Source organism: Bos javanicus, chromosome 3 (genome assembly GCF_032452875.1).
Source record: "Bos javanicus breed banteng chromosome 3, ARS-OSU_banteng_1.0, whole genome shotgun sequence".
Classification (NCBI taxonomy): Eukaryota; Metazoa; Chordata; class Mammalia; order Artiodactyla; family Bovidae; genus Bos; species Bos javanicus.
Window position 1 is genome coordinate 113,503,593 of NC_083870.1, and position 23,580 is coordinate 113,527,172.

A 23,580-nucleotide genomic window follows, 5' to 3' on the forward strand; every position below is an offset into this window, starting at 1 on the left:
ACTTTGGCTTAAATCATGGAAGTCCACATTATAACACAAGACATATCACCCTATCAGTGAGTGAGAGAGCATTTTAGCAAGAGAAAATCGTCTCATATTATACCTATTACACTGGTTTATAAAGGAGTTCTTTAGCAGTTGAATATATTTTAACAAGACTGTTATGTGCCTCAAAGTCAGAGCTATATCTACTATGCATTACCCCTCCAGACACTTCAGTCCTCTGCATAAAACAGGAATTTAGTAATTATGAATACTAGCTGGTTTTGTGTAGAGGCAGTTTAGTGGAATGAAAAGTTCTTTTTTTCAGTTATCAAATGTGTGATCAATCTTCTCTACAAGCAATGTGTTCTATAACTGTATAATTATGAAAACCTATGTATGCATGCTCAGTCATGTCTGACTGTGTGACCCCATTGACTGTAGCCCACCAGGCTTGTCTGTCCATGGAATTTTCCAGGCAAGAATACTGAGGTGTGTTCCCATTTCCTACTTCAGGTATGAACACCTACATGGGCATTAAAAAACAAAACCTACTTTAGGTTAAAAGATACTTGGCATATGTGATGCTACTTGGGAAATGTCAATTATTTAGGGAACTTATTTTCTTAAATTATACTTTTTAAGTGAGCAGCAGTTTTTAAATGTCATTTTGCAAATGTCTGGTTCAGGCAAAAACCAAGAGAGATGTAAACAAAGATGATAATGATTTTCATTAATATAGAAATCAAAAAGCAAAATTACTGTGAATTTCTTAGATGCTCAATGTCTTGCTTTTTTCAGTTTTGTTATTTCAACATATGTTAAAATCATGTGACAAACTACTTTTTGTAAAAGGACAAAAATTTTTCTATATTTGATAATGGAAGTTAACTAAACCTACTGAGGTAATCGTTTCATATTATTTGTAAACCAAGCCATCATTCTGTACACCTTAAACTTATACAAGTGATGTGGGTCAATTATTTCTCAATAAAACTGAGACAGGGAGAAATAAGTCAATTATTTAAAAATGAATTTTTTTTTCAGACAGCAAATAGGAGCAGGGAAAAGTACCCTGGAAAACCTGTTTATTCTGTGTATGCTGGTAATAGGCTCAGAGCCAAGACATTAGAACCTTTCAATGGAAATTAGTATAATTATAAAACCCAAAAGCTCGGTAACTAGGCTGAGGAAGGTCCACTGGGATTTAAAACCATTTAGAAAAAGATTACTTTGATACAAAGAAACTCTATAGCTGGCTAATTAATCTTCTGGTCTCAAACATATAAAGAATGGTTTTTAACAAGAAATGCATCAGTCTCATCACTCTGATCTTAGCATGTATAGCAACAGAACAGGAAATATTTTTAAACAGCTTATAAAGTAGGCTGATTATGTAATTAATTTGTTTTTAAACATTTTTTCCCCATGTCTTAAGGATTACAAATTCTACACTAGTGACATTCCAATTTCTCATTCGCTTTCTAAATGTGTAATTCATTTTTGCATCTAAAGTAAACTAGATCCAAATAGAACATCCTACTGAATGTTAATTTTTCCTATTGCAGGGTCTTTTCTAATTCTATTCTTAAACTTTCATTTCAAAGATTTTTCAAGGAGAGTTAAGGGGAAAAAAAAACAAACTAGAAATAAATCCATACTTGGAAATTAAAAAGGACTGTAATAAACTAGTGGTTCTCAACCAGGAGCAATTTTACCCACCTTGCCTCTCCTCAGGAGACACAGACATTCGGCAAAGTCTGAAGACATTTTTGTCACTTCTGGGCACAGAAGCGGGAGATGCTACTGTCATCTACTAGGCAGAGGCCAGGGATGTTGCTTAACATCCTAAAATACATGCACAATCCCACCACAACAGAGAATTACGCAATTCTAAACATTAACGGGGGCTGCCCAGGTGGTGTGGTGGTAGAGAATCCAGCTGCCAATGCAGGAGACATAAGAGACGCTGGCTGGATTCCTGGATGAGGAGGATCCCCTGGAGGAGGGCATGGCAACCCACTCCAGTGTTCTTGCCTGGCAAACTCCGTGGACAGAGGAGCCTGGCAGGCTACAGTCTTTGGAACCACAAAGAGTTGGACACGACTGAGCAACTGAGCACACAAATTTTAACAGTGCCAAGGCTGAGAGACTGCACTAAGCAAACTGCAAATCAGGTCAACAAAACATTCCCCTTTAGAGGGGAAAAGAAAGAATTTCAAAACAGAATAGTTCAAACCTGTTCACAAAAAGGCTTGAGATTGATCCGGAGAGGGAATGTATAACAGCTTGTTTCCTTGTATCGTTCACACTTCACAAAATCAAAATTAAATCTTAATAATGAAATTGTAAGAAAGGGAGGCAGCTTACGTAATTTGGCCGACTGTCAAAAGAAAAAAAATGTAAATTTTAAAAGCTGAATTATATAAAAGAATAACACTTCATAAGGTATAAAAAGGCAACCTATGACACAGTTTTAAGAGAAATGTCCTTAAGTCACATAAACTAATCATTGTGGATTCAACACAGCTCTTGACATAAACTCATCTATTTTAGTGCTAAAAGTTGACATCGCTCACTTATGCTTACACCTAAAAATTTACAGTGCACGTGTATGTTTTAATGTTGCTATCCTAAATAAAATTAAAGCTATCTGATGAGGGTGCTTCCTCCCAAAGAGTGCTTCTTTCCTGCCTGAGCCCTGACCTTTCACCTTCCCCCTCAGTCACTGACTTGACTTTACACAGCTCTTATTTACTGAAGAGCTGGAGCTCTATCACCTTCGACCTAGGGACTGTTTCAACGGATCCGAATCCTTTAAATTATATGAAAATATTATGTGTATTTGTGTGTATTTTTCTGGGGAGAAGATCCACAGCTTTCATTAGACTTTCAAAAGGACTCTAACTTCCCAAACACTGAGATCCATTGACTGGGGTTTTTTCTAGTTACTGTCCTTAAAAAGCAGATAATAAAATATTTTTTATTTTAATGCCTTGCTTTAAAACAAAACACTATATTGAGCTGCTCTTTATTTTAAAGGCATGAAGTGAAAGTGAAGTAGCTCAGTCATGTTTGACTCTTTGCGACCCCATGGACTGTAGCCTACCAGGCTCCTCCACCCATGGGATTCTCCAGGCAAGAGTACTGGAGTGGGTTGCCATTTCCTTCTCCAGGAGATCTTCCCAACCCAGGGATCAAACACGGGTCTCCCGCATTGCAGGCAGACATTTTACCATCTGAGCCACCATGGAAGACTCCCAAATCCCTTATTAATGGCAATGTGAAGGGGCAAAAAAAAATCCTTCCCCATATATAAAATTATCCATAATCATAAATATCTAACATTCCTAAAAATATATAAGACAGCAATTCTACAAATCTAGTGGGTGAAAAAGAAATTAAATGAAAAAGCAGCAATCTAACAACATGGCAGATTTTCACCCTAGCTCAAAAAAAATGCATCTAAAAAAAGTGAGCAACTCAACTATAATGTGGCGAGAAAAGAAAGACTGCCCAGAACAAGAAAATATACATTAATTTAGGTACCACAACCAAGCCTAACCTTAGAATACAGTAAATCTAATGCAACTAGAAGGCAACTTTAAAAATATCAAAATCAAAAAATTTTCACTGAAAATGAATTAAACCAATGACATAAAAGGTGCATGCAAGAATTATTTTTGTTTGGCAAAAGGTTCTTATTTTACCAATGTGCAAATTAAGTTCAACCAGAACTAAGCATGTATTTGTCTTTTCCATGATGCTCCATCCTCTAAATTTTATATTTATTTTATTAGGTTGTAGTTGTAATACCAACGAGGAAATACAAAATAAGTAAGCAAAAAATAAGCCTTTCTCTTTGGGTTTATAAAAGGGCAAAGGCTAGATGGAAATAAATATTAAACAATATAAAATTGTTTTCAAATCCTGGTTTCAGATCCCACTGTGAACGCTACAGGCATGGAGTTTATTGTTTTTATCACATTTTCACCTACAGTCTCCAGGATCCAAATCAATACCATGTGCTGTCTAAATCAACCCTCATTTTCTTTGTTGGAAAATTCAACATTGTCAGCTCTAGGAATAGTGCTATCACTCTGTCTTAACAGAATAACTGCAAAGATAAATCTTTTGTGGTAGTTCTTTAAGTCAGGGCTCAATAACCACTGGTTCAACTGAGTTCAAGGTTAGCAGGTTAATGAACAGCCTGTCATATCATCTACAAGCAGTGAAAGAGTTCCTACTACACATAATAATAGCAGCTGAGTTGATGCCACGTTGCAAAATAAATCAGTTGCTTAAATCTTGTTTTCTTTTTCTTCTATATTTTGCTTTGCTTTGTTGTATGAAGAAAAACCCTGATGTACTTTGTCAAATCCTGTCAAGTTAGGTACTTTCAATGGGGGGAGAAGGAAAAGCCATATTAGATTTGTTAGCATCAAGGAAGATACCTATCAACATATATATCAATATTGTACAATAACTGCATATGCAAAAAATAAAGCTCTCTGTTTTCATAGTGGCAGACCAAAAAAACTGAAAGCTCAACAAGCTTCCTAGTTGGCAGATATAAAAATATATTGCCTTCTTCATAATAGTAACTTCCAAAGGAAAAAAAAAGGTTTATTTAAGAAACACTGAGCTACAAATAAATTTTTCCCGGGAGAGAAAGAAGTTGAATGAACTGTGAGGTTGAAAGCTTAAAAAATACTGTAAAAAAAATTAAAATACAAATATATACAGTGTAAGGACATGTCTTTTCAATCCTTATTACTGATTAAAAGCTTCATGTACGTCTCACACAAGGTGGCTGCACTTGACGGGCGTTCCTGCTCCAAGCACTACCCGCACAAGAGGCAGGGGTCTACCTTTACCTTTGCTGCTTTAACCAGCCTGTCACAGTTTCCACAGTGGTATAAGTTGTCATAGTCAAAAACTTCCTCCTCCACATACATGTTCCAGAGTGCATCTTCCAAACCTGATACATTTTTGACTGCTACTGTTAGATCTAGGAAATCTTCCTGAAATATACATGAACATAACATTGAAAATACAATTCCACAAATGTTCACAAACAGATCACCAACTCAAACATACACTGGGAATAATCACACATATATTCTTTTTTAAAACACATCTATCTTTTCTATATATGAAGGCATAGGTCTCCCAAGTAGATACGGTGAGATTCATAACAATAAATTATTCTTTCTCAAGCAAATTATAACTCAGCTTAAAATATATCAGGAGCCAATTTACGAGTTCACTGTAGATACAATAAAACCTATTTTTATCAGGAAATAAACCACTGAACGCATGAATTGAGAAGAGTGTATGTGCAGTTCATTAGTACTATGTTAGTCTCCAGGCAGGCACAGCAAGGCTATGGTTGGACTCTATTGTAAACCCTGCTTCCCCCTCTTCTGCTAGGGTTAGTTTAAGAAAAAAAATTATTTTCAGCCAGGACATAAAGGTATTTTCATGAAAATTAAGAGGAGGATATTTTTTAAAATGTGAGTCTACTAATTCTACTAAAATTACCTTTGAATTACAACATATTTCCAATATTAAACAGACACAGTTTGACAAGTTGAAAGCACATTCATAATTTTGCATGTGTGTTTGTGCAACAGCATTACCTTGATGGATTATGGGGATCATAAAATAGCACTAGTTAATTAGTTCATGGTGGAATTCCAAAGCAGTAAGACTAACGTTCATACATAGTTTACAAGATAGATACGTGAAAAGTTAATGCCTAATTTATAATGTGCCTTCATGTACATTATGTTTTAAAATTACTTTGTGAATCATTACATTATAGTGGTCAATCATATAGTAACCCACATACACATAACATCTTAATATTTCCAAACCAGGCTGGCCAAATCTATTATGATACACAATAAGGGTTCAAAGTCTTTTTTATGCCCAATACTTTATCATTTAAATATATAGAATATATATATATATATACTTCAAAAAGGCAATTAATGCAACACTTAGAAAATGGCATTTAATTTTTTACTTATACAAACATATAAACTTTCTATAAATCTTGCCATAAGAAAAGAAGGTTTTTATTAAAGGACAATGGTTCAGTGATGAAATAATTTGTTATATAAGATTTGTAGTGCAAGCAGTGATTATTAAATTTACATAAGCAAATTTCTAACTACATAAAATGGACAATCTGTTAGGGCAAATAATTGAAGGTTACACCAGTTTAAACAGGATTATGATAGCTTTATATATATAATATTTAAACATAAGCACACACATACGAACGAGCTTTCTGAGGGACATCAATAAACTAAATCCAATATATAATTACAGATTTGTTAAACATTCCTCAGTGTTTTCTGTTTTTATTACCCAAGTGACTTTCTTTACGATATTCCAACCACTGACCCATGACGACATTGGCTTTTCTCATGATGCCACAGGTCCCTACTGTAAATATTCCCCAAATCTACTTTCTAAATATTAGAGCGCTAAATAGAAGATTTAAGCTATATCTTAAGATATCTACTTCTTTCAGTTTACATGGAGAAATCTGGATTATAAATTTATAATCTGGGAGCATCTAGAGTACAAGGAAAAAAGTGATGGTTATTTATAGTAATAAGCACATTAATCCTCATATGGTACAGATCACAGATTTAATTACATGAATTATAATTTATGATTTAACTTATTACTAAAATACTCTTGCATATTCACCTGCTTTTCACTGACATTCTTACATTCTTTACAAACAATCTGGTTAACAATGGTTCCGTGATATAGACGGTTGATGAGGTCATGGCCGGAGGTTCCAACTAAAGAAGTTTCCAAAGCACTAAAGAGAATTCGATTCAGTTCCTGCACATCATGTTGCCTCATTTCCTATAAAACAGGTAACTTTTAAATGTAATTTTGTGCTTCAGAATTTTAAAAACAGATTTTAAGTGATATTAGTTGAAAAACACAAGACTTATTTAGAAATCCAAAGGCAAGCCTCCATCAAATGTAAGGATGACTAAGCTAAATGAGCTGAGAGCAGGCTAAGAGATCACCACCTATTCTCACTTTTACTACAAAATGAAAAAACAAACAGATGGTGTTCAGTGTGTACACATAACTCAAGTCACCCGAGAACAGGAAAGTGCATTTGTTTGGCAGGAAACCACATACATGGCTGTGCCAGAGGAGAGGAAGGAACAGAACAGACAGAGAACAGTCAGGCAGCGTGTGCACAGAGAAATCACAGATCAGAGGGACAGGTAAACACTCTGAATCATCAGCGTTTGAGAAGAACTAGAGCTTACTGCTTTGACACGTGGACCAACAAAGCAAGACTAACACACTGCCTGGAGAAAAACTCTGATGGGATCTGCCTTAACCTGCAGATTAACTTGAAAGCCACCGAGAAATCCTTGTATGAAACTGTGTGTGAAGAGGACGAGAACCATTTATAAATCCAAAGTCAAGGGGCACACCAACATATAGGAATGGCGAACACAAAAACCAGCACAGGAGCCCGAGGAAGAGCCAGGAACATCAGCAAGGGTGGTGAGCGTCACCACTGAGGGCTGCAGGGAGTGGAGCAGTGTCTCCTGGACTTGGCACGTGGATGCCGTGAGTGACTGTGACTGGAAGGGTAGAAAGAAGGGAGAGGAGTAAATGGAGGGTGCAGAGGAGTGGGCTGAGAAGATGATTTTCAAGGTACATTTCATGGGAAGAGAAGCTGATAAAGGGATGAAAGCTGGAAAAAGATGTGGGACCTAAGATCTTTTTCTCAGTTTCTGACACACAAGATACTAGGTGATATAAATTTCTCCAATATCACTGGCTCTGATGGGACAGAAAGTTTGCGGAAGTTTTCAAGCTCTGTTTCTGAACAATCCTAAGTTTGGCAAAGGTGTCTCCAAGACCTCTCTACCACTGCAGGTCAGTCTGAGAGGGTTTCCTACAAGATTTTATTTAGAAATCAATCAATCAGGTTTTCACATCTTTAAGAAGGATGAAGCCAACAAGAGGAAGCTCTTTATCTGAACAAAGAGAAATCCATCAACTGATGACTAGGTTAAAAGAAGCCAAAACACAGAGGCATATCCATCTGATAGAGTATTATCTGGTAATAAAAAGGAATGAAGTGCTGAAACATACCACAACATGAATAAATTTTGAAAACTTTACATGAAAGATGTTAGCTACAAAAGTTCACGTATTATATGAAACAATTTCTGTGAAGTGTCCAGAAGAGGCAAATCCACAGAGACAGAGGAGAAAAACGGTGGCCAGGGACTCAGGGAAAGGGCACGCAGGGCTGGGGAGGAACTGCTAATGGGTACGTAGTTTGTTTTGGTGGTAGTGAAAAAATGTCCTAAAGTTGACTGTAGTGACCATTGTACAACCCTTGTGATGCTTGTACAACTCTGAATATACTAAAAAACCACTGAACTTGTACCCTTTCAAAGAGTGAATCTTAGGGCATGTGAATTATATCTCAATAATTTAAGACAAGACAATACCTTTAAAATAAGGAAAGAAAAAGGAATTCACCCTAATCACCTGCCCTACACCAGAAACGTAACATACACTCTTAAGGGAATGTATTATACCCTATTTTACTTCTAAGCCCAAACCTGACTTTTTCAACCACATAGCATTGTCCAGTTATTTAGTGTTACTGGTTAGAAGACAAGAGTTCACAGTTTATTTCTGAAGGCAACATAACCTTAATCTGATCATTGCCTCTTTAAATTCTGTGGTGGTCTCCCATACCTTCGTCTCTGCAAAAATACATCTATTCCATAAAAAAGTGAAGACCTGATTTTGACTTTGTACAGCTAACAGCTCATCAGTATTGACAGTGTGCATCTTCACTTAGTGCTGCACAGGTTTAGTGTTTGCATATAGTGAAATACCCTTTAGGAGTGCAAGCAAAAAAAAAAAAAACTAGGAGGAAGGCCACACACACAGTAGGATACAGGAAGAAAATGAAGCGAGTCAGGAGAAAGGCAGGACAGGGAAAATGAAAAGACCTGCCAAGAATGATTTCACTGTTTTGCTTGAAGAAAATGTTCAAAATTGGAATATCCAGATTTAAACACATAAAGGCAGATATATTAACTGCTAGTCAGCTTTTTAAGTTGATAAGTGGTTTTCTATAAAAATGGCAATATTCCATTAACATAACAGGTATCACATCTCAACTACACTGTACAAAGGGTAGAAATGATAAAAACCAGCTCTTATAAACATTTTCCCCTGTATCCACAACCCCTTTCCCCAACCCCAAATGACATCCATTCATAAAATCCTGAGTAACAGCAAATGTCTAAAATGTATTTCTGGCTTGTAATTGTGTTGTATTAGAAGTAAATATTTAAACATTATCCTGAGACCATAAGATAAAATTAAAGGAAGCTAGATAACATGAAGCCAGTGTTCACTCTTTATTGCTGGTAATATTTCCCTGGAAAGCTGACCTTCGTACCTCATCACTGGTCCACCCAAAGCTGTCAGTGAGGTCGGCTGTGGATACAGCTTTCTGGTCTAAGAGGAGAAGTTGTGCAAACAACCGCTGTAACTGCAAAGGTATGATTCGGACCTGAATGAGAAACAAACGTGCTCCTAGATTAAATGTTTTAAATGTTGGCTGGGCATTTTTAAAAGAACTGTGTACTAGTGTTCTCCTATCTCCTAGTCGATTTAGTTCACTCAGGAGAAAATTTACGGATACTGTGAAGGATGAACACATTTATTTTTCTTTGAAAATTCTAATTCAATACAATTCTTAGCTACCTGGAACTCTCTACCTTGGCATAGTACAGATTAATATTAAAACCCAAACTGGCCCTAATAAACCACCCAATTAATCACAGACTGACAGGACCTTAACTCTCCAACAATTTCATCCTTTTTCCAAAACTGCTCAAATACAGACATACTCCCTATGGAAAACTTTCCAGCCGCAAAAATCTCACAGGGCCGGTGCACCCTGCCTTTGCTTTCTTCCTGCCGGCACCACACCCATTCTGCCCCTGTGGTGTGTGCTGGGACACTGAGAATGCTGCTCAGAGTCTGCTCTGAAGACTGGATTTAATATCTAAAGTGAGAATATGCCAGACACTTTACAGCAATTTTGCATTGTCATAACATTTCTTTATAACTAAAGTCTGATCTGCAACAGATTGGGAAAAAAACAAAACAAAAAACCAGGCTCTTTGCCATACACAGAGTTTGAGAGACACTGGGCTGATCATGAAACTCTTACTAAGATAAGTACAGAGTGTAGTCTGGGGGTGATAAATTTCTGAATGATATTTAAGCAAGGGAGGAACATGATTAGATATTCACTTGCTGCTGCTGCTGCTGCTAAGTCGCTTCAGTCATGTCTGACTCTGTGCGACCCCAGAGATGACAGCCCACCAGGCTCTCCCGTCCATGAGATTCTCCAGGCAAGAACACTGGAGCGGGTTGCCATTTCCTTCTCCAATGGATGAAAGTGAAGTGTGAAAGTGAAGTCGCTCAGTCGTGTCTGACTCTTAGCGACCCCATGGACTGCAGCCTACCAGGCTCCTCCGTCCATGGGATTTTCCAGGCAAGAGGACTGGAGTGGGGTGCCATTGCCTTCTCCAAGATATGCACTTATAGTAAGCCAATTCCTCAGTTTATCTCCAGAATACCAGACTGAGAGAATACTGGTCTCTGTTTTTGTTCTTGCTACATGTAAGTGCATTAAGTGGGTTTTTTGGTAGTGGTTTTTGGTGTGGATGATTTGCAAGTATCTCCTCAGGGGAGAGTGAGGCTGTCTATAAAACAATAGCAGCATTACAATTGGAAAGCAATTCTCTGGAAGGGAAATTCCCTTACCAGTAAGGTACAGGGCAAAGTGCTTTCTAAAATAAAGATTATAATTTGGTAATTAATAAAATTACTGATTTCTACGAATAAGGAATTTAATTCTTTCATTAAACCATCTCCTTAATATTTCAAAAATCCCTTGTAAATCATGGATTTAATACCTTTGCATCAGGTTTATCCTTGTCCTCTAACGAACCAAGCTCTTCCAGGCCAAGAGAGAATAAAGCTTCTAAACAAAAAAGTAGAATCAAGAGATGTAAATGACATTATTTCATTTTTTGAAAACTGTTTTAGAAAGCCAAGGCAACCAGTTAAAATCAGCTAAAGATTCAGAAATAAGATTATGACAACATTTATATCCCTAGACCACACATTTTGCTTTCTGGTAGCTTTATTTTGGGGCTTCCCTGGTGGCTCAGTGGTAAAGAATCTGCCTGCCAATGCAGGAAATGCAGGTTTAATCCTGGGTCAGGAAGATTCCCTGGAGAAGGAAACAGCAACCCACTACAGTATTCTTGCCTGGGAAATCCCATGGACAGAGAAGCCTGTGGGCTACTGTCCATGGGGCTGTGAAGGAGTAGGACAGGACTTAGTGACTAAACAACAGCAACAACACTACTTTTAACCACGGACTATAAAGTGGAAGCTAAGGTTTCAATATGAGAGAGCTGTAAAAGGAAAATCATACAATTAAAAACCCTGCAACACCATAAATCTTTGGTGGCTTCCGACTGCCTATGGCAATGGGTTCCAAAGGCCACAAAAGTAGAATTAGGAAATATTTAATAGGATTACAACACTTACAAGCCACAAGTGAGAATGCCAACCATTCTTTCATAAGGAGGAGCACCTTTAACTCTGAGATTATGCCTTTCTCTTTTTTGGTAAGAAAATATCTTTTCTGCATCAGGGGTAATAGCAGATGGCAGTGAGCTTACCTGGAAAAGAAAAGTTGGTAACCCACTGCTGGTCTCCAGCATTTTCTTTTAATTCAGTGTCTAGGAATGCCATCGAATGCGGCACATTTGAATCGTTGGGAAGTCTGTATTCAGACAGGAACTCCTACTGGGAGACTCTGATTTACTTGAGGGAGAAGGGATGGAACAGATTGTCTTACACTGAAAACCACTACTGCCTTATTGATTACTGTTACATTCTCCCTGAGTTCCCAGCAGGAATTGGAAAAGCAAAAAATATGAAGGTTGTATACACAAAGGTTAAATCATAAAAACCATAGAGAGACTTTTACAATCATCTCCTACTATTCCCAGCTACACTGACCTGGGAGTACAGGGGAACCAAAGCTAGTTCTGCTCCTTTAAAAAGGATTCCAAAGTTTCCCTTCATTCTGTCAGTCCTTACCCTTTTCCAAATTACACTTCCCCATCAATGAGCATCAGGATTCATGCTAAGCCTTACAAGTGCACAAGTCACACTCACATGTCAACCCATGTGCTTGGCCAGCCACCTGCTTTGCTGGAGGAGAGCCTGGGGTTTTCAGTCCTATCCTTGCTTAGCGGTACTCTCAGCGACCTGCTTGCCTTCCAAAACAATCATCTTTCTCAGGCTTTTTGGATTATTTATGAAAATATTTTTTATTTTTATATTTTTATTGAGTATAGTTGATTTATATACAACTATATAACAATGTTGTGTTAGTTTCTGCAGTACAGCAAAGTTAATCAATTATATAGTCTCTTTTAAAGGCTAATTATCTACTTCAAGTTGCTCTTTTAATTTCAATTATACTAAAACTTAGGAAAGATTTAACCTCTGTAAGAATCTGCTTATTCATTTTGCAAACTTTTAACGGTGGAATTACTGAATGCATTGGGGGGGATATTCTGATGGAGTGGATGGAGTCCAAGATGAGAACCAACACTCTTAAATCCCAAATTCAATTCAAACCATTAGAAGGGCCTAGGAAGGGGTTGATGATAATTACACACGAAATCTCTGAAGGCAGGAAGTCTTTGTAAGCTTAGAAACAACAAAAAACATCACAAAACTTTGCTACATTTGGTAGTGGTGGGAAGAGGGTGAGATAGTGAATACAAGCCAGGATGTCTATCCTCAGAATACGGAGACATGTGAGGAGCTAAGCTACAGTCATGGAGCTTTGTAGCTGGGACCCTCCAAGGCCATGTGAAGGTAGAAGAATGTTAAGACTGACATCGCTACAGAGGAAGCTAGTTGGCAAAGGGATTTGGGGACAAACATGTGGAGAAAAACAGGGGCAAGGAATCAAGGGTCCAAGGAGGTAAGGTAGCTTCCTGTAGGTGGTTTCCAGGAGATTCCCCCTAGATTCTTAAAGAAAATCTGTTAATTGAACTATTTTGACTGGGTTTCTATTCCTTGCACATGGTCTGTAATCTAACACCCTGTATCTCTGGAATTCAGAATTTCCAGATTTTAGAAAGTTATTATGAACAAAGGGTTATGTATGTTAACATTACATCCCCAGGAGAGTGTGGGACTAATAGTATCTATTAACCAATGTTAACCTTAATATTCCTGTAACAAATGTATGACCCACGTGAGATAATTAAGACTAGAAACAGTTTCACATCAGGTCAAGGTCTGAGGCCAAACAGGTTCAGATTATTAGATCACGCTGTTAGAATGTTCTGGATTTCAGAATTGCAGATAAATGACTGTAGTTTGTATGAATTAATATGACACCTCCCCACTCCAAAGAGAAGCATGTAACTGCATTGAGTAACTGTGGTTTAAGTGTTTATTACTTTGAGAAGATAAAAAAATACAAATACTGAAACAATAATGAAGACTGGCCCTCATGACAAAACTGTCTTTAACGTTGTATTTTAAATTACGCTATTTAGTCTCTAAGTCGGGTCCAACCCTCTTGCCACCCCATGGGCTGTAGCCCCCCCAGGCTCCTCTGTCCATGGGACTTCTCAGGGAAAAATACTGGAATGAGTTGCCACTTCCTTCTCTAGGGGATCTTCCCCAGCTAGGGATCAAACCTGCATCTCCTGCACTGGGAGGCAGATTCTCTACGCCTGAGCCACCAGGGAAACCCCATATTCTAAATTACAGAAAGGAGTTACAAAAGAAATACATTGCTTTTTAGTTTGTTACTGAACATTACTGTGATCATACAGAAAATATTCATAATCTAAGCTTCACATTTCTCTGCAGAGAATTACCAATTTATGTCCCTCATAGGAACAATGAACACATACTGTGGAATACACATTTAAAATAATTCATCTACTTGTGATTCTGCATGATTAATTACATGTAGAGATGAGGGTACATATTACTAGCCAAATGCATGTAACATATCATACCTCTGAATTCAGGTGTGAAATGAAGAGTCTGAAGAAGGGAATTGAGGTAACAGGTTCCACCCTGATTTCTGATTCCACTTAAATTGGTGAATTCTCTAGGAGCAGGTGGCTCCAAAGCTTTGGTCTTTAATCTCTTCCCTTTTCCATTATTATTTGACACACTGGAATAATCTTCTTCAAATAGGTCCCCAAACATTGTGAAACTAAATACTACCCTTAAAAAAATATGACATGTTATATAGATGTCTTTATTTTTAAAACAGAATTTCCCCACATCTCCCCCTTGGGAGATTTTAAGTTGCTCCTTAAGAAGTCTGGGCTTTGGAGGCAGCAAGACCTGAATTTTTTTCATCCCAGTTCCACACTACCTGTGTGACCTTGGGTGAGTTCCTTAACCTGCGTTCCATGCAAAAATGGGATAACTGTCATGCAGGGTCATTTAAAAAAAAAAATCAAATAATGAAAGAAAGGCATTTATTAGCCCACAATAAATGACGGCTATTTTTTTTTTAAGGCATACTGATATCACTAGTGAAAAAAGAAAAAAAAAAAAACCATCAATACACCTAATCCGCTGAGGTGGCAAAGTCAATCCTAGATTCTGAGCGTTGACAAGAGCCTGGGGACTGTGAATCACTTCCCCAAATCTCTGCTTCTCACACTCCTTGTACCAGATTGGGTCAGCTAAAAAAGTTAAACGGAACAAATTAATCCCTACAGGAATTTAATACCGGCCCCAAAGCTGGACAGCCCGGAGTTTCACTGGGGGAATAAAATGCCATTTAAGTCGTCGGGCCTCAAAGGCTCACAATATTTATCGAGTGATCTCGATATTAGCTCCTGGGACGTCAAGCATCCGCTCAAGGTCTCACTCACATCGAGTGTGGAGAAGGGTTCCTTGGAAGATGAGAAACGCAAAGGGCCTAGCCCAAAGTGACAGGAAACGCTGAAATAAAATTATTTTTCTTTTCAATCCGTTCCTCAGAAAAAAAAGCACACAAAAAAAATGGAACGTGAAAGTGTGGCCTCGAGCGCGTGGTCTGGATTCCGGTCTCCCCCACGCCACAGCCGAGGCCAAGCCCTCAAGTCCTTCCAAGCCACCGCGGAGCCTACGGGCGCGAGACGGAAGAGGTCCCCGCGGCGCGGAACCGCAGATCCCCACGCCAGGAGGACACCCCATCTCGGGGCCGGCCCGAGCACCCTCTCGCCTCGCCCCCCTCAGGCCGTGCCGCCCACACAGTCCCTACGCCCGCCTCGTCCCTCCCGAGACCCCCGGCCGTCGACCCCACTTACAGCCTAAAGCCCAGACCCCCGCCCCGGACAAAACTCGAAGCGAAACAACGCGCAGCAACGGGGCGCCACCATGATGGCGTATGCAGTTCTCCCGCCGCTCCGTGCGTGGGCAATTTATGGAACGCGGGGACTACTTCTCCCAGGATGCCCTGCGGGACAGCTGGCCCGCCGCGCAGGATCTCGTGGGTAATGTAGTCCTTTTGCGCCGAGATTTCGGCCGTCTGGTATGATGGACGGTGTTCGCTTCTAGCCTACTGGCGGTTTCGCGGGTTCGCTGGATCAGGCGGCCACTCATTCACTCGCTTTTTAAAAGTTTTATATTTATTGCTGTTCGTAACTCATATTAGTTAGAGAATACAAAGATCGCTTGTCTTTTGGCTTGGCTAATGCTAGGTTACTTCAACCTTGGAAATATTTGTGTAGAGCTTCAAGGGTGCAGTGTACTTTCAAAGACATTTTACAAGTGTATCTCCAGTGAAAAGTGTTCCACATAACTTTGATCCTTTATAACGTCCTCAGTATTTGTTTTGTCTGCACCAACTCTCATATCCAAGAAAGGAAAGAGGAAAGTGTTAGTCGCTCCGTCGTGTCCAACTTTTGTGTCGGACCCTATTTGCCTATGGACTGCAGCCCTCTAGGCTTCTCTGTCCATAGGATTCTCCAGGCAAGAATACTGGACTGGGTTGCCATTCCCCTCTCTAGAGGATCTTCCCAACCCAGGGATGGAACCTGGGTCTTCTGCACTGTGGGCAGATTCTTTACTGTCTGAGTCACCAGGGAAGACCCTCATACCCAAAGGTACACTAAAAATACCTCAAAATCATGCTCTTTTGCCCGCTTGAGCATGTTTGGTGGGCTATTTTGATAGGGTTGTTGTTGTTTTTTTTGGCTCTTCTGGCATCTCCTGTCCGATCCAGCTTCCATCCAAGAACGAATGAGGCAGACGGAGAGAAAATCATTTTGACTTAAGCTAAAGGTTTCAGAGATTGAGAACAGCAATAGTGATAGACGGAGTCACAAGGCAGGAATCAAAGTGAATGCCAGCCTGAGGGATTTGTGTTTGGAACACAGGAGGGACATTTCCGTGGTTGCCGTGTTCAGGATGGTCAAGAGGGAAAGCACTGGAGGCAGAGAACCAGCTAGCAGGCTGAAGGTCTAGCCCAGGAAACCACAGTGGGAATTGCTGGTTCTCAAGTCTCATTTCTCTTGGCAGCCTCCTCTTTGTGACTGTCCTCCCTGGCTCTGAGGCACTCTATTCTGCCACTTCCCTTACTGCCTTTTGGTCGTTTCTTCTTTGCCTTCTGTGCTTCATTTCCCTTTTCCTCAAATTTGAGTAAATATTCCTCAAATTTCCATTCTCAGTTCAAGAATGAGCCCTGGAAGATTAGCTCCTGAGGATACAAGCTCACCCTTGTGCCCAGCTCTATCCCTGCCATCTCAACAGTGACTGGCTCAGTATATGATCTTAATAGATATGTGTTAAATGAATGAATGGTTTATTAACACCACTGTCATTTCCAGGTCTTGGAGCTGTATTTGAAATTTCATCTTTTCCGCATGAAGCAAATCATTTGTGACTCAGAGTATTGTCTGGGCAATGCTTGTTCCATGGTTCCCTCTCTTCCTGTCAGATCCTTTCTCATTAAGTCTCATCCACTTGAGGATGACAACCTTTTAGGGTGGACTGCTGCTTTATCCAGCCCATCCTGCATGTCACTATGAGATCATCGGAAGCTCACCCCAAGCTTATGTTTCTTTACCAAAGAGGCTTTGGTGATTCCTTGGTATCTACTGCAGAAACTCCTCCAGGTCCAAACACTCTTCATACTGTATTTCTTATGACTCAACTATTCTCCAGTTAAAGTGCTTCCAAATATGCCATATGCCTTTCTGCTGCTGTGACCTGAATTGTGTCCTCACTGAAAGGGACATCCACCCTCCCAGATCCTTGTCACTCCATTCATTATAAGGTGAAAATGAAAGTCGCTCAGTTGTGTCTGACTCTTTGCGACCCCATGGACTATACAGTCTGTGGAATTCTCCAGGCCAGAATACTGGAGTGGGTAGCCTTTCTCTTCTGCAGGGGACCTTCCCAACCCAGAGATCGAAACCAGGTCTTCCTCATTGCAGGCGGATTCTTTATCAGCTGAGCTACCAGGAAATCCCTCCTTCATTATAAGACCATCTCAAGCTCTAAATCATCCATCTGAAATTTCCATCTTAAAATTTTCAGAGCTCTCTAAACAAGGTATGACCTTCCCTTTCATTCAGGCTTCAGGATGATATGCTCCTCTCTTGTAACCCGTGTCTCTGACAAAGTCAGATACGCTCTTTTTGTCAGTATCTCCAAGACAGAGATTGAACCCTATCTGCCCTGTAGCCCCTGCAGCAGTCCACACTAAAAATATTAGTTGCATTTTCATTAATAACACTAACATATGGAGATCAAACCAGTCAATCCTAAAGGAAGTCAACCCTGAATATTCATTGGAAGGACTAATGCTGAAGCTGAAGCTCCAATACTTTGGCCACCTGATGCGAAGAGGCGATTCATTGAAAAAGACCCTGATGCTGGGAAAGATTGAAGGCAGGAGGAGAATGGGACGACAGAGGATAAGATGGTTGGATACCATCACCGATTCAATGGACATGAGTTTGAGCAAGCTCTGGGAGAGAGTGAAGGACTTGGAAGCCTGGCATGCTGTAGTCCATGGGGTTACAGAGAGTCAGACATGACTTAGCGACTGAACAACAATGTGGCTTTTTAGTTTATGGTGAAAATTTAAATCTTTTATTTGCTCGACAGAGAATTGAAGTTGGATCTTTAAAGCCGTTGACTAGACTCTGGGCCATAAAAGTTTCACCCAAGTGTTTTTAGCAGGTAAAGTGCTGCTCAAGGAAGATTAATGATGCTTTTTTAAAGTGTGAGCATTTATTCTGTGCCAGGCAGGTGCAAAGGGTTTCCAAACACTATCTCATTTAATTCTCATAACATTCCCATGAGATGGGTAGTGATGTCATTCCCATTTTATGGATAAGGAAACTGAGGTACTGAGAGGTAAATAGTTTCTGCAAAGTGACACAGCAAGTAAATCTCAAACCAAGACTTGAACCCTGTTGATCTGGCTCTAGGAGCTGTGCTCTTAACCACTGATCCTATAACAGTGAAAAGGAAAAAAAGAGTAATGAATTTTTCTTTTTTTCTTTCCCTTTCTTGAGAACAAAGAAGACTAAAAGAACCTTGAGCAGACCTGATTATTCCTAGTTTTTACTTTAAGTGTTCCTAATTTATAATCGGTAACTAATTTGCTTTCCTCAAAACTACATCCTGCACTTACTACCCTCTTACTCCATGCTAAATACATCTTGTCCTTCACTATGCTCTCTTCAGACCACCATTGGTAGCTTTTTGCATTTCAGAAAGGAGGTGGCAGTGCAATAAACCAGAAACAAACAGACCCAATTACCAGGCTACCTGACAGCAGTTATGACTGTTTTTGAGACAATGCAAGAGGAAGAAGGATGCAACATTCTATTAATATATGATCCCTCAGATTCCTCATGACAGGGCACAGTTTCTGAGGCGCTAAACCGCTGTGTTTCCTCCTTGGTCAGCTGAGGGAGGGACCCGGGTGAGAGAAGGTGAGGAGTTTTTAGTCCATGGATTGGAGCCCACCAGGTTGTGTTGTGTGTGTTCAGTTGCGAAGTCATGTCCGACTCTGTGTGACTCCCTGGACTGCAGCACACCGGGCTTCCTTCTCCTTCACTATCTCCTAGAGTTTGCTCAAACTCCTGTCCATTGAGTCGGTGATGCCATCTCATTCTCTGTCACCCCCTTCTCCTTTTGCCTTCAATCTTTCCCAGCATCAGGGTCTTTTCCAATGAGTTGGCTTTTCCCATCATGTAGCCTCAGTATAGGAGCTTCCAATGAGTATTCAGGGTTGATTTCCTTTATTTAGGATTGACTGGTTTGATCTCCTGGAAGTCCAAGGTACTCTCAAGAGTTTTCTCCAGCACCACAATTTGAAAGGTTAGCTGACCTCAAAACTCTAGCTCTAAGGTTCCTGATTCTGGGCCTGGTGAAAGTTTCTCTTCTGCTATCCACTTTCCCCTTGGTGCTGCCCATGGGCATCGTGAGCAGGGCCTGCTGATGCAGACATCACACCCAGAGGCCCACCCCAGCCAGAAGTCCCCCAGAGATCCCATAGATGTTTGGGGACTCACTTATGAAAGTGTTCATTTTTGGGGGCCAACTATTCTGAGGCTCATGGTTACTTTTGCACATTCTTTGGGATTTTTGCCACAAATGGTTGAAGGCAGGGAAAAAACCAGGACCCTGGCCTGAAAAACTTGCAGTTTTATTTATCAGTATTCTTTGTTTCCCTGTATACGTTGTGTTACTTGATATATTTACTATATTGATCTATACCCAATACTATAAGCCAGAATCTTTCATACTAAAGCTTATGTCTTATTAGTGAGTTATAAAATCTATTCAGAGGGGATTGTGATCAGCGTTTAAAGAGAGAGAAAGGACTCCCCTGGTGATCCAGTGGTCAAGAATCTGACTGCCAGTGCAGGCAACGTGGGTTTGATCCCTGGTCCAGAAAGATTCCACATGCCCCGGAGCAGCTGGAGCAGTTAATCCTGGGAGCCACAGCTACAGAACCTGCCTGCAAGCCACGTCTAGTGCGGTCTGTGCACCTGGAGCCTGTTCTCCGCAAGAGAAGCCACCTCTGTGAGAAGCCCGCACACGGCAATGAAGAGTAACCCCCACCTGCCGCAACCAGAGAAAGTCCACTTGCAGCCATATATTAATGAATGTTTAAAAACAGAAATGTAGAAGAGATAGGATTGGATTGAATAAAAAAAAATCAGAGTAGTAAGAGTAAAGGTTGTTATGTTGAACTTTTGTTTCTGAAACATAGATGCACCATTGTGTAGTCAGTTCGGTTCAGTCACTCAGTAGTGTCCGACTGTTTGTGACCCCATGAACTGCAGCCTGCCAGGCCTCCCTGTCCATCACCATCTCCCAGAGTCCCCCAGACCCATGTCCATTGAGTCGGTGATGCCATCCAACCATCTCATCCTCCGTTGTCCCCTTCTCCTCCCACCTTCAATCTTTCCCAGCATCAGGGGCTTTTCAAATGAGTCAGCTCTTCACATCAGGTGGCCAAAATATTGGAATTTCAGTTTCAACATCAGTCCTACCAATGAACACCCAGGACTGATTTCCTTTAGGATGGATTAGTTGGATCTCCTTGCAGTCAAAGGGACTCTCAAGAGTCTTCTCCAACACCACAGTTCAAAAGCATCAATGCTTTGGTGCTCAGCTTTCTTTATAGTTCAACTCTCACATCCATACATGACCACTGGAAAAACCATAGCCTCAACTAGAAGGACCTTTGTGGACAAAGTAATGTCTCTGCTTTTGAATATGCTGTCTAGGTTGGTCATAATTTTCCTTCCAAGGAGTAAGCGTCCTTTAATTTCATGGCTGCAGTCACCATCTGCAGTGATTTTGGAGCCACCAAAAATAAAGTCAGCCACTGTTTCCACTGTCTCCCCATCTATTTGCCATGAAGTGATGGGACCAGATGCTATGATCTTAGTTTTCTGAATGTTGGGCTTTAAGCCAACTTTTTCACTCTCCTCTTTCACTTTCATTAAGAGGCTCTTTAGTTCTTTGCTTTCTGCCATAAGGGTGGTATCATCTGCATGTCTGAGGTTATTGATATTTCTCCCAGCAATCTTGATTCCAGCTTGTGCTTCCTCCAGCCCAGCATTTCTCATGATGAACTCTGCATATAAGTTAAATAAGCAGGTTCTCCCTTGTCTGGGGAGTATATGTTCCAAGATCCCCAGTGGATGCCTAACACTGTGGATAGCACGGAACCCTGAACAATGTTCTTTCCTCTGTGTATGTATCTATGATAAAGTTTATTTGTAAATGAGGCACAGTTAGAGAATATCCAAATGGTCAGCATCACTATTCTTGCACTTTGGAGCCATTATTACACAAGGGTTATTTGAAAATAAATACTGCAGAACAACAATGGTGTATCTGATAACCCAAACTGGCTGCTAGGTGACTGATAGGCAGGTAGTGTATACACGTGTGTACAGCATGGATTCTCTGACCAGATGATTTATCCCCCAGCAGGACAGAGTGGGATAGTACAAGATTTCATCACACTGCTCAGATTGGTGCACAGTTGAAAACTTAGGAATTGTTTATTTCGGGAATTTTCCATGTAGTATTTTCAGCAAACCCACAAGTAACTGGGGACTTCTGTTCTGAGTTGCAGTGTTTATGTAAAATATCGCTGGGGATCCTGACCTAAGTTGTTTAAGAGTCACTGTCTTCAACCACCTACAGACCATGCAGCAGCCTCTGTAACACAGTCAAACTTTGCCCACGGCGGGCTCCAAGTAGGGAGAACAAAACTATTTCGAAATACGAGAATAGGAGCGTAGAGCTTCTATTCATGTTAATTTCTTGATACCTAACAGCCTTATTGAGGTAAATTGGCCCATGATAAAGTGCACAAATGTGGCTCTCAGAATTTGAGGAGTCTAGGGCTACAGTCTGTGGGGTTGCAAAAGAGTCGATGTGACTTAGGGACTAAACCCACCACCGCCCCCACTAGCAGGCATAAGGAGAGGCTCAGGCAGACAAAGTTTATTGTACTTAGGTCCTAGAGACACGGCCATGGCACCCCATGCAGGGCCATATGGAGAAGCACCAGGTTTGGTCAGGAGGCCATGGCCATTACTGGAGTTTTTGTGGAAAGACAAGACAGGGAAGGGCAAACAGATTAGGACTGGCAAATCTGAATGATTTTTACAGGCTCTGTGTTATAAGGTTGGTCTCTGGTTGCCTGGTCCTTGTTCCTAGGATGGTGAAGGCAGGGAAATGGTGCCACTTATGGCTCTGGATTGGTTTGTTTCTGCATATCAAAGGCATGCTCCCAGCTGGGCCTTATGCTGTCTGAGAATTGACCAGCCCATGGGGGGGTAGTTTCTCCTCAGCCAGAAGGGTTTTCAAGATGCCCAAACATCATAATATACAGAAAATTAAAAATACAGGAAGCATTGCATGTAGATAGGGTAGGGCGTCCCCAGAAAGAGGGAACAAGGCATGGCTTTCTTGACATAAGAAGAGCCATTTTTGGCCTTAAACCTGGCTACAATGTTTGTCTCACTTGAACAGGTCTCAGTATTTAATGTGTGTGTTAGTTGCTCAGTCTTGTCTGACTCTTTGCAACCCCATGGGCTGTAGCCCACCAGGTTCTTCTGTCCATGGGATTCTCCAGGCAGGAATAGGGAGTGGGTTGCTGAAGGAAAGCTACACGGCTCAAAATAGCCTGGAGTAAAAAACTCCCCTCCGGGTCCTCCCCACCATTCTATACAGAATAAAGAACTTTCTCCCCCGAAGAAAGGAATGGATATTAAGATTGATTACGTTCAGCTCCCAGACGATCTCAGTTTCTGACCGGTCTCAGGAATTCCTTGCCCCAATTGTTGAAAGCTAACTAATCAAAAATAATCATGAGGAAAAATAGACCCCCTCAAAACGATGTATCAGGGCATATACCTGTTTTCTATATATATCTACTCTCTTGACTTAGCGCAGCAGCTCACTAATCTGACTGCTGCCCCTTCTCACCTCATTAAAGATGATGCGTTCCTGTAAAGTGCTGGTCTCATTCTTTTTCTGAACCTCGCCTTCTCTAGTTCCCTTACCTTACATTTTTGGTGCCGAAACCCAGGAGCCTGGGGTTCCTTCTCGTTCTCATTCTCCATGGCCAGCTCTTCTGAGCATGGAAACCTGCTGAGCTCACTTTGCCACCGGGCTTTCAAGACCTCCTCGAGAGGACCCCTGCGCCCTCGTGAGCGGTACAAGCCCTGTGTAAGGACTTTATTGGTTTTCCATGTACCCTGAGGAATATTGGCCTCTCTCTCTCTTTCTCTCTCTTCCTCTTTTCTTTCCACTCTCTTTTTCGCGAGACCAACCAGCTCCAGGACAGAGGCCTTTTGCCATTCGACCTCCCTCCATCCACCACGAATTCTCACTGACCCAGTAGCCCAGGTAAGCTCAGACTGTACTCTAGGGCACCATAGACTATCGTCC

The 23,580-nt window shown here is 40.7% G+C and overlaps 1 protein-coding gene across 10 annotated transcripts in view; it reads right to left on the bottom strand.

Moving 5' to 3' along the window:
• Nucleotides 1-15,570, bottom strand: part of USP40 (ubiquitin specific peptidase 40) — an 89,034-nt gene extending 73,464 nt beyond the window's left edge. For 6 of the 10 annotated variants that reach the window (XR_009735545.1, XR_009735546.1, XR_009735544.1 and 3 more), the window contains exons 1-7: nt 15,447-15,529; nt 14,154-14,368; nt 11,001-11,068; nt 9,470-9,583; nt 6,709-6,873; nt 4,860-5,006; nt 2,222-2,365 (exon numbers count right to left, since the gene is read on the bottom strand). Coding sequence is in view for 6 of the 10 variants with exons in the window: in XM_061412659.1 (XP_061268643.1) it covers nt 2,222-2,365; nt 4,860-5,006; nt 6,709-6,873; nt 9,470-9,583; nt 11,001-11,068; nt 14,154-14,349 (834 nt within the window). In the remaining 4 variants the exon portion in view is untranslated. Of the gene's footprint in view, nt 1-2,221; nt 2,366-4,859; nt 5,007-6,708; nt 6,874-9,469; nt 9,584-11,000; nt 11,069-14,153; nt 14,369-15,446 lie in introns of all 10 variants that reach the window. The other 4 variants (XM_061412663.1, XM_061412661.1, XM_061412658.1 and 1 more) reach the window with 4 other exon arrangements.
• Between the last annotated feature and the right edge of the window lie 8,010 nt (nt 15,571-23,580).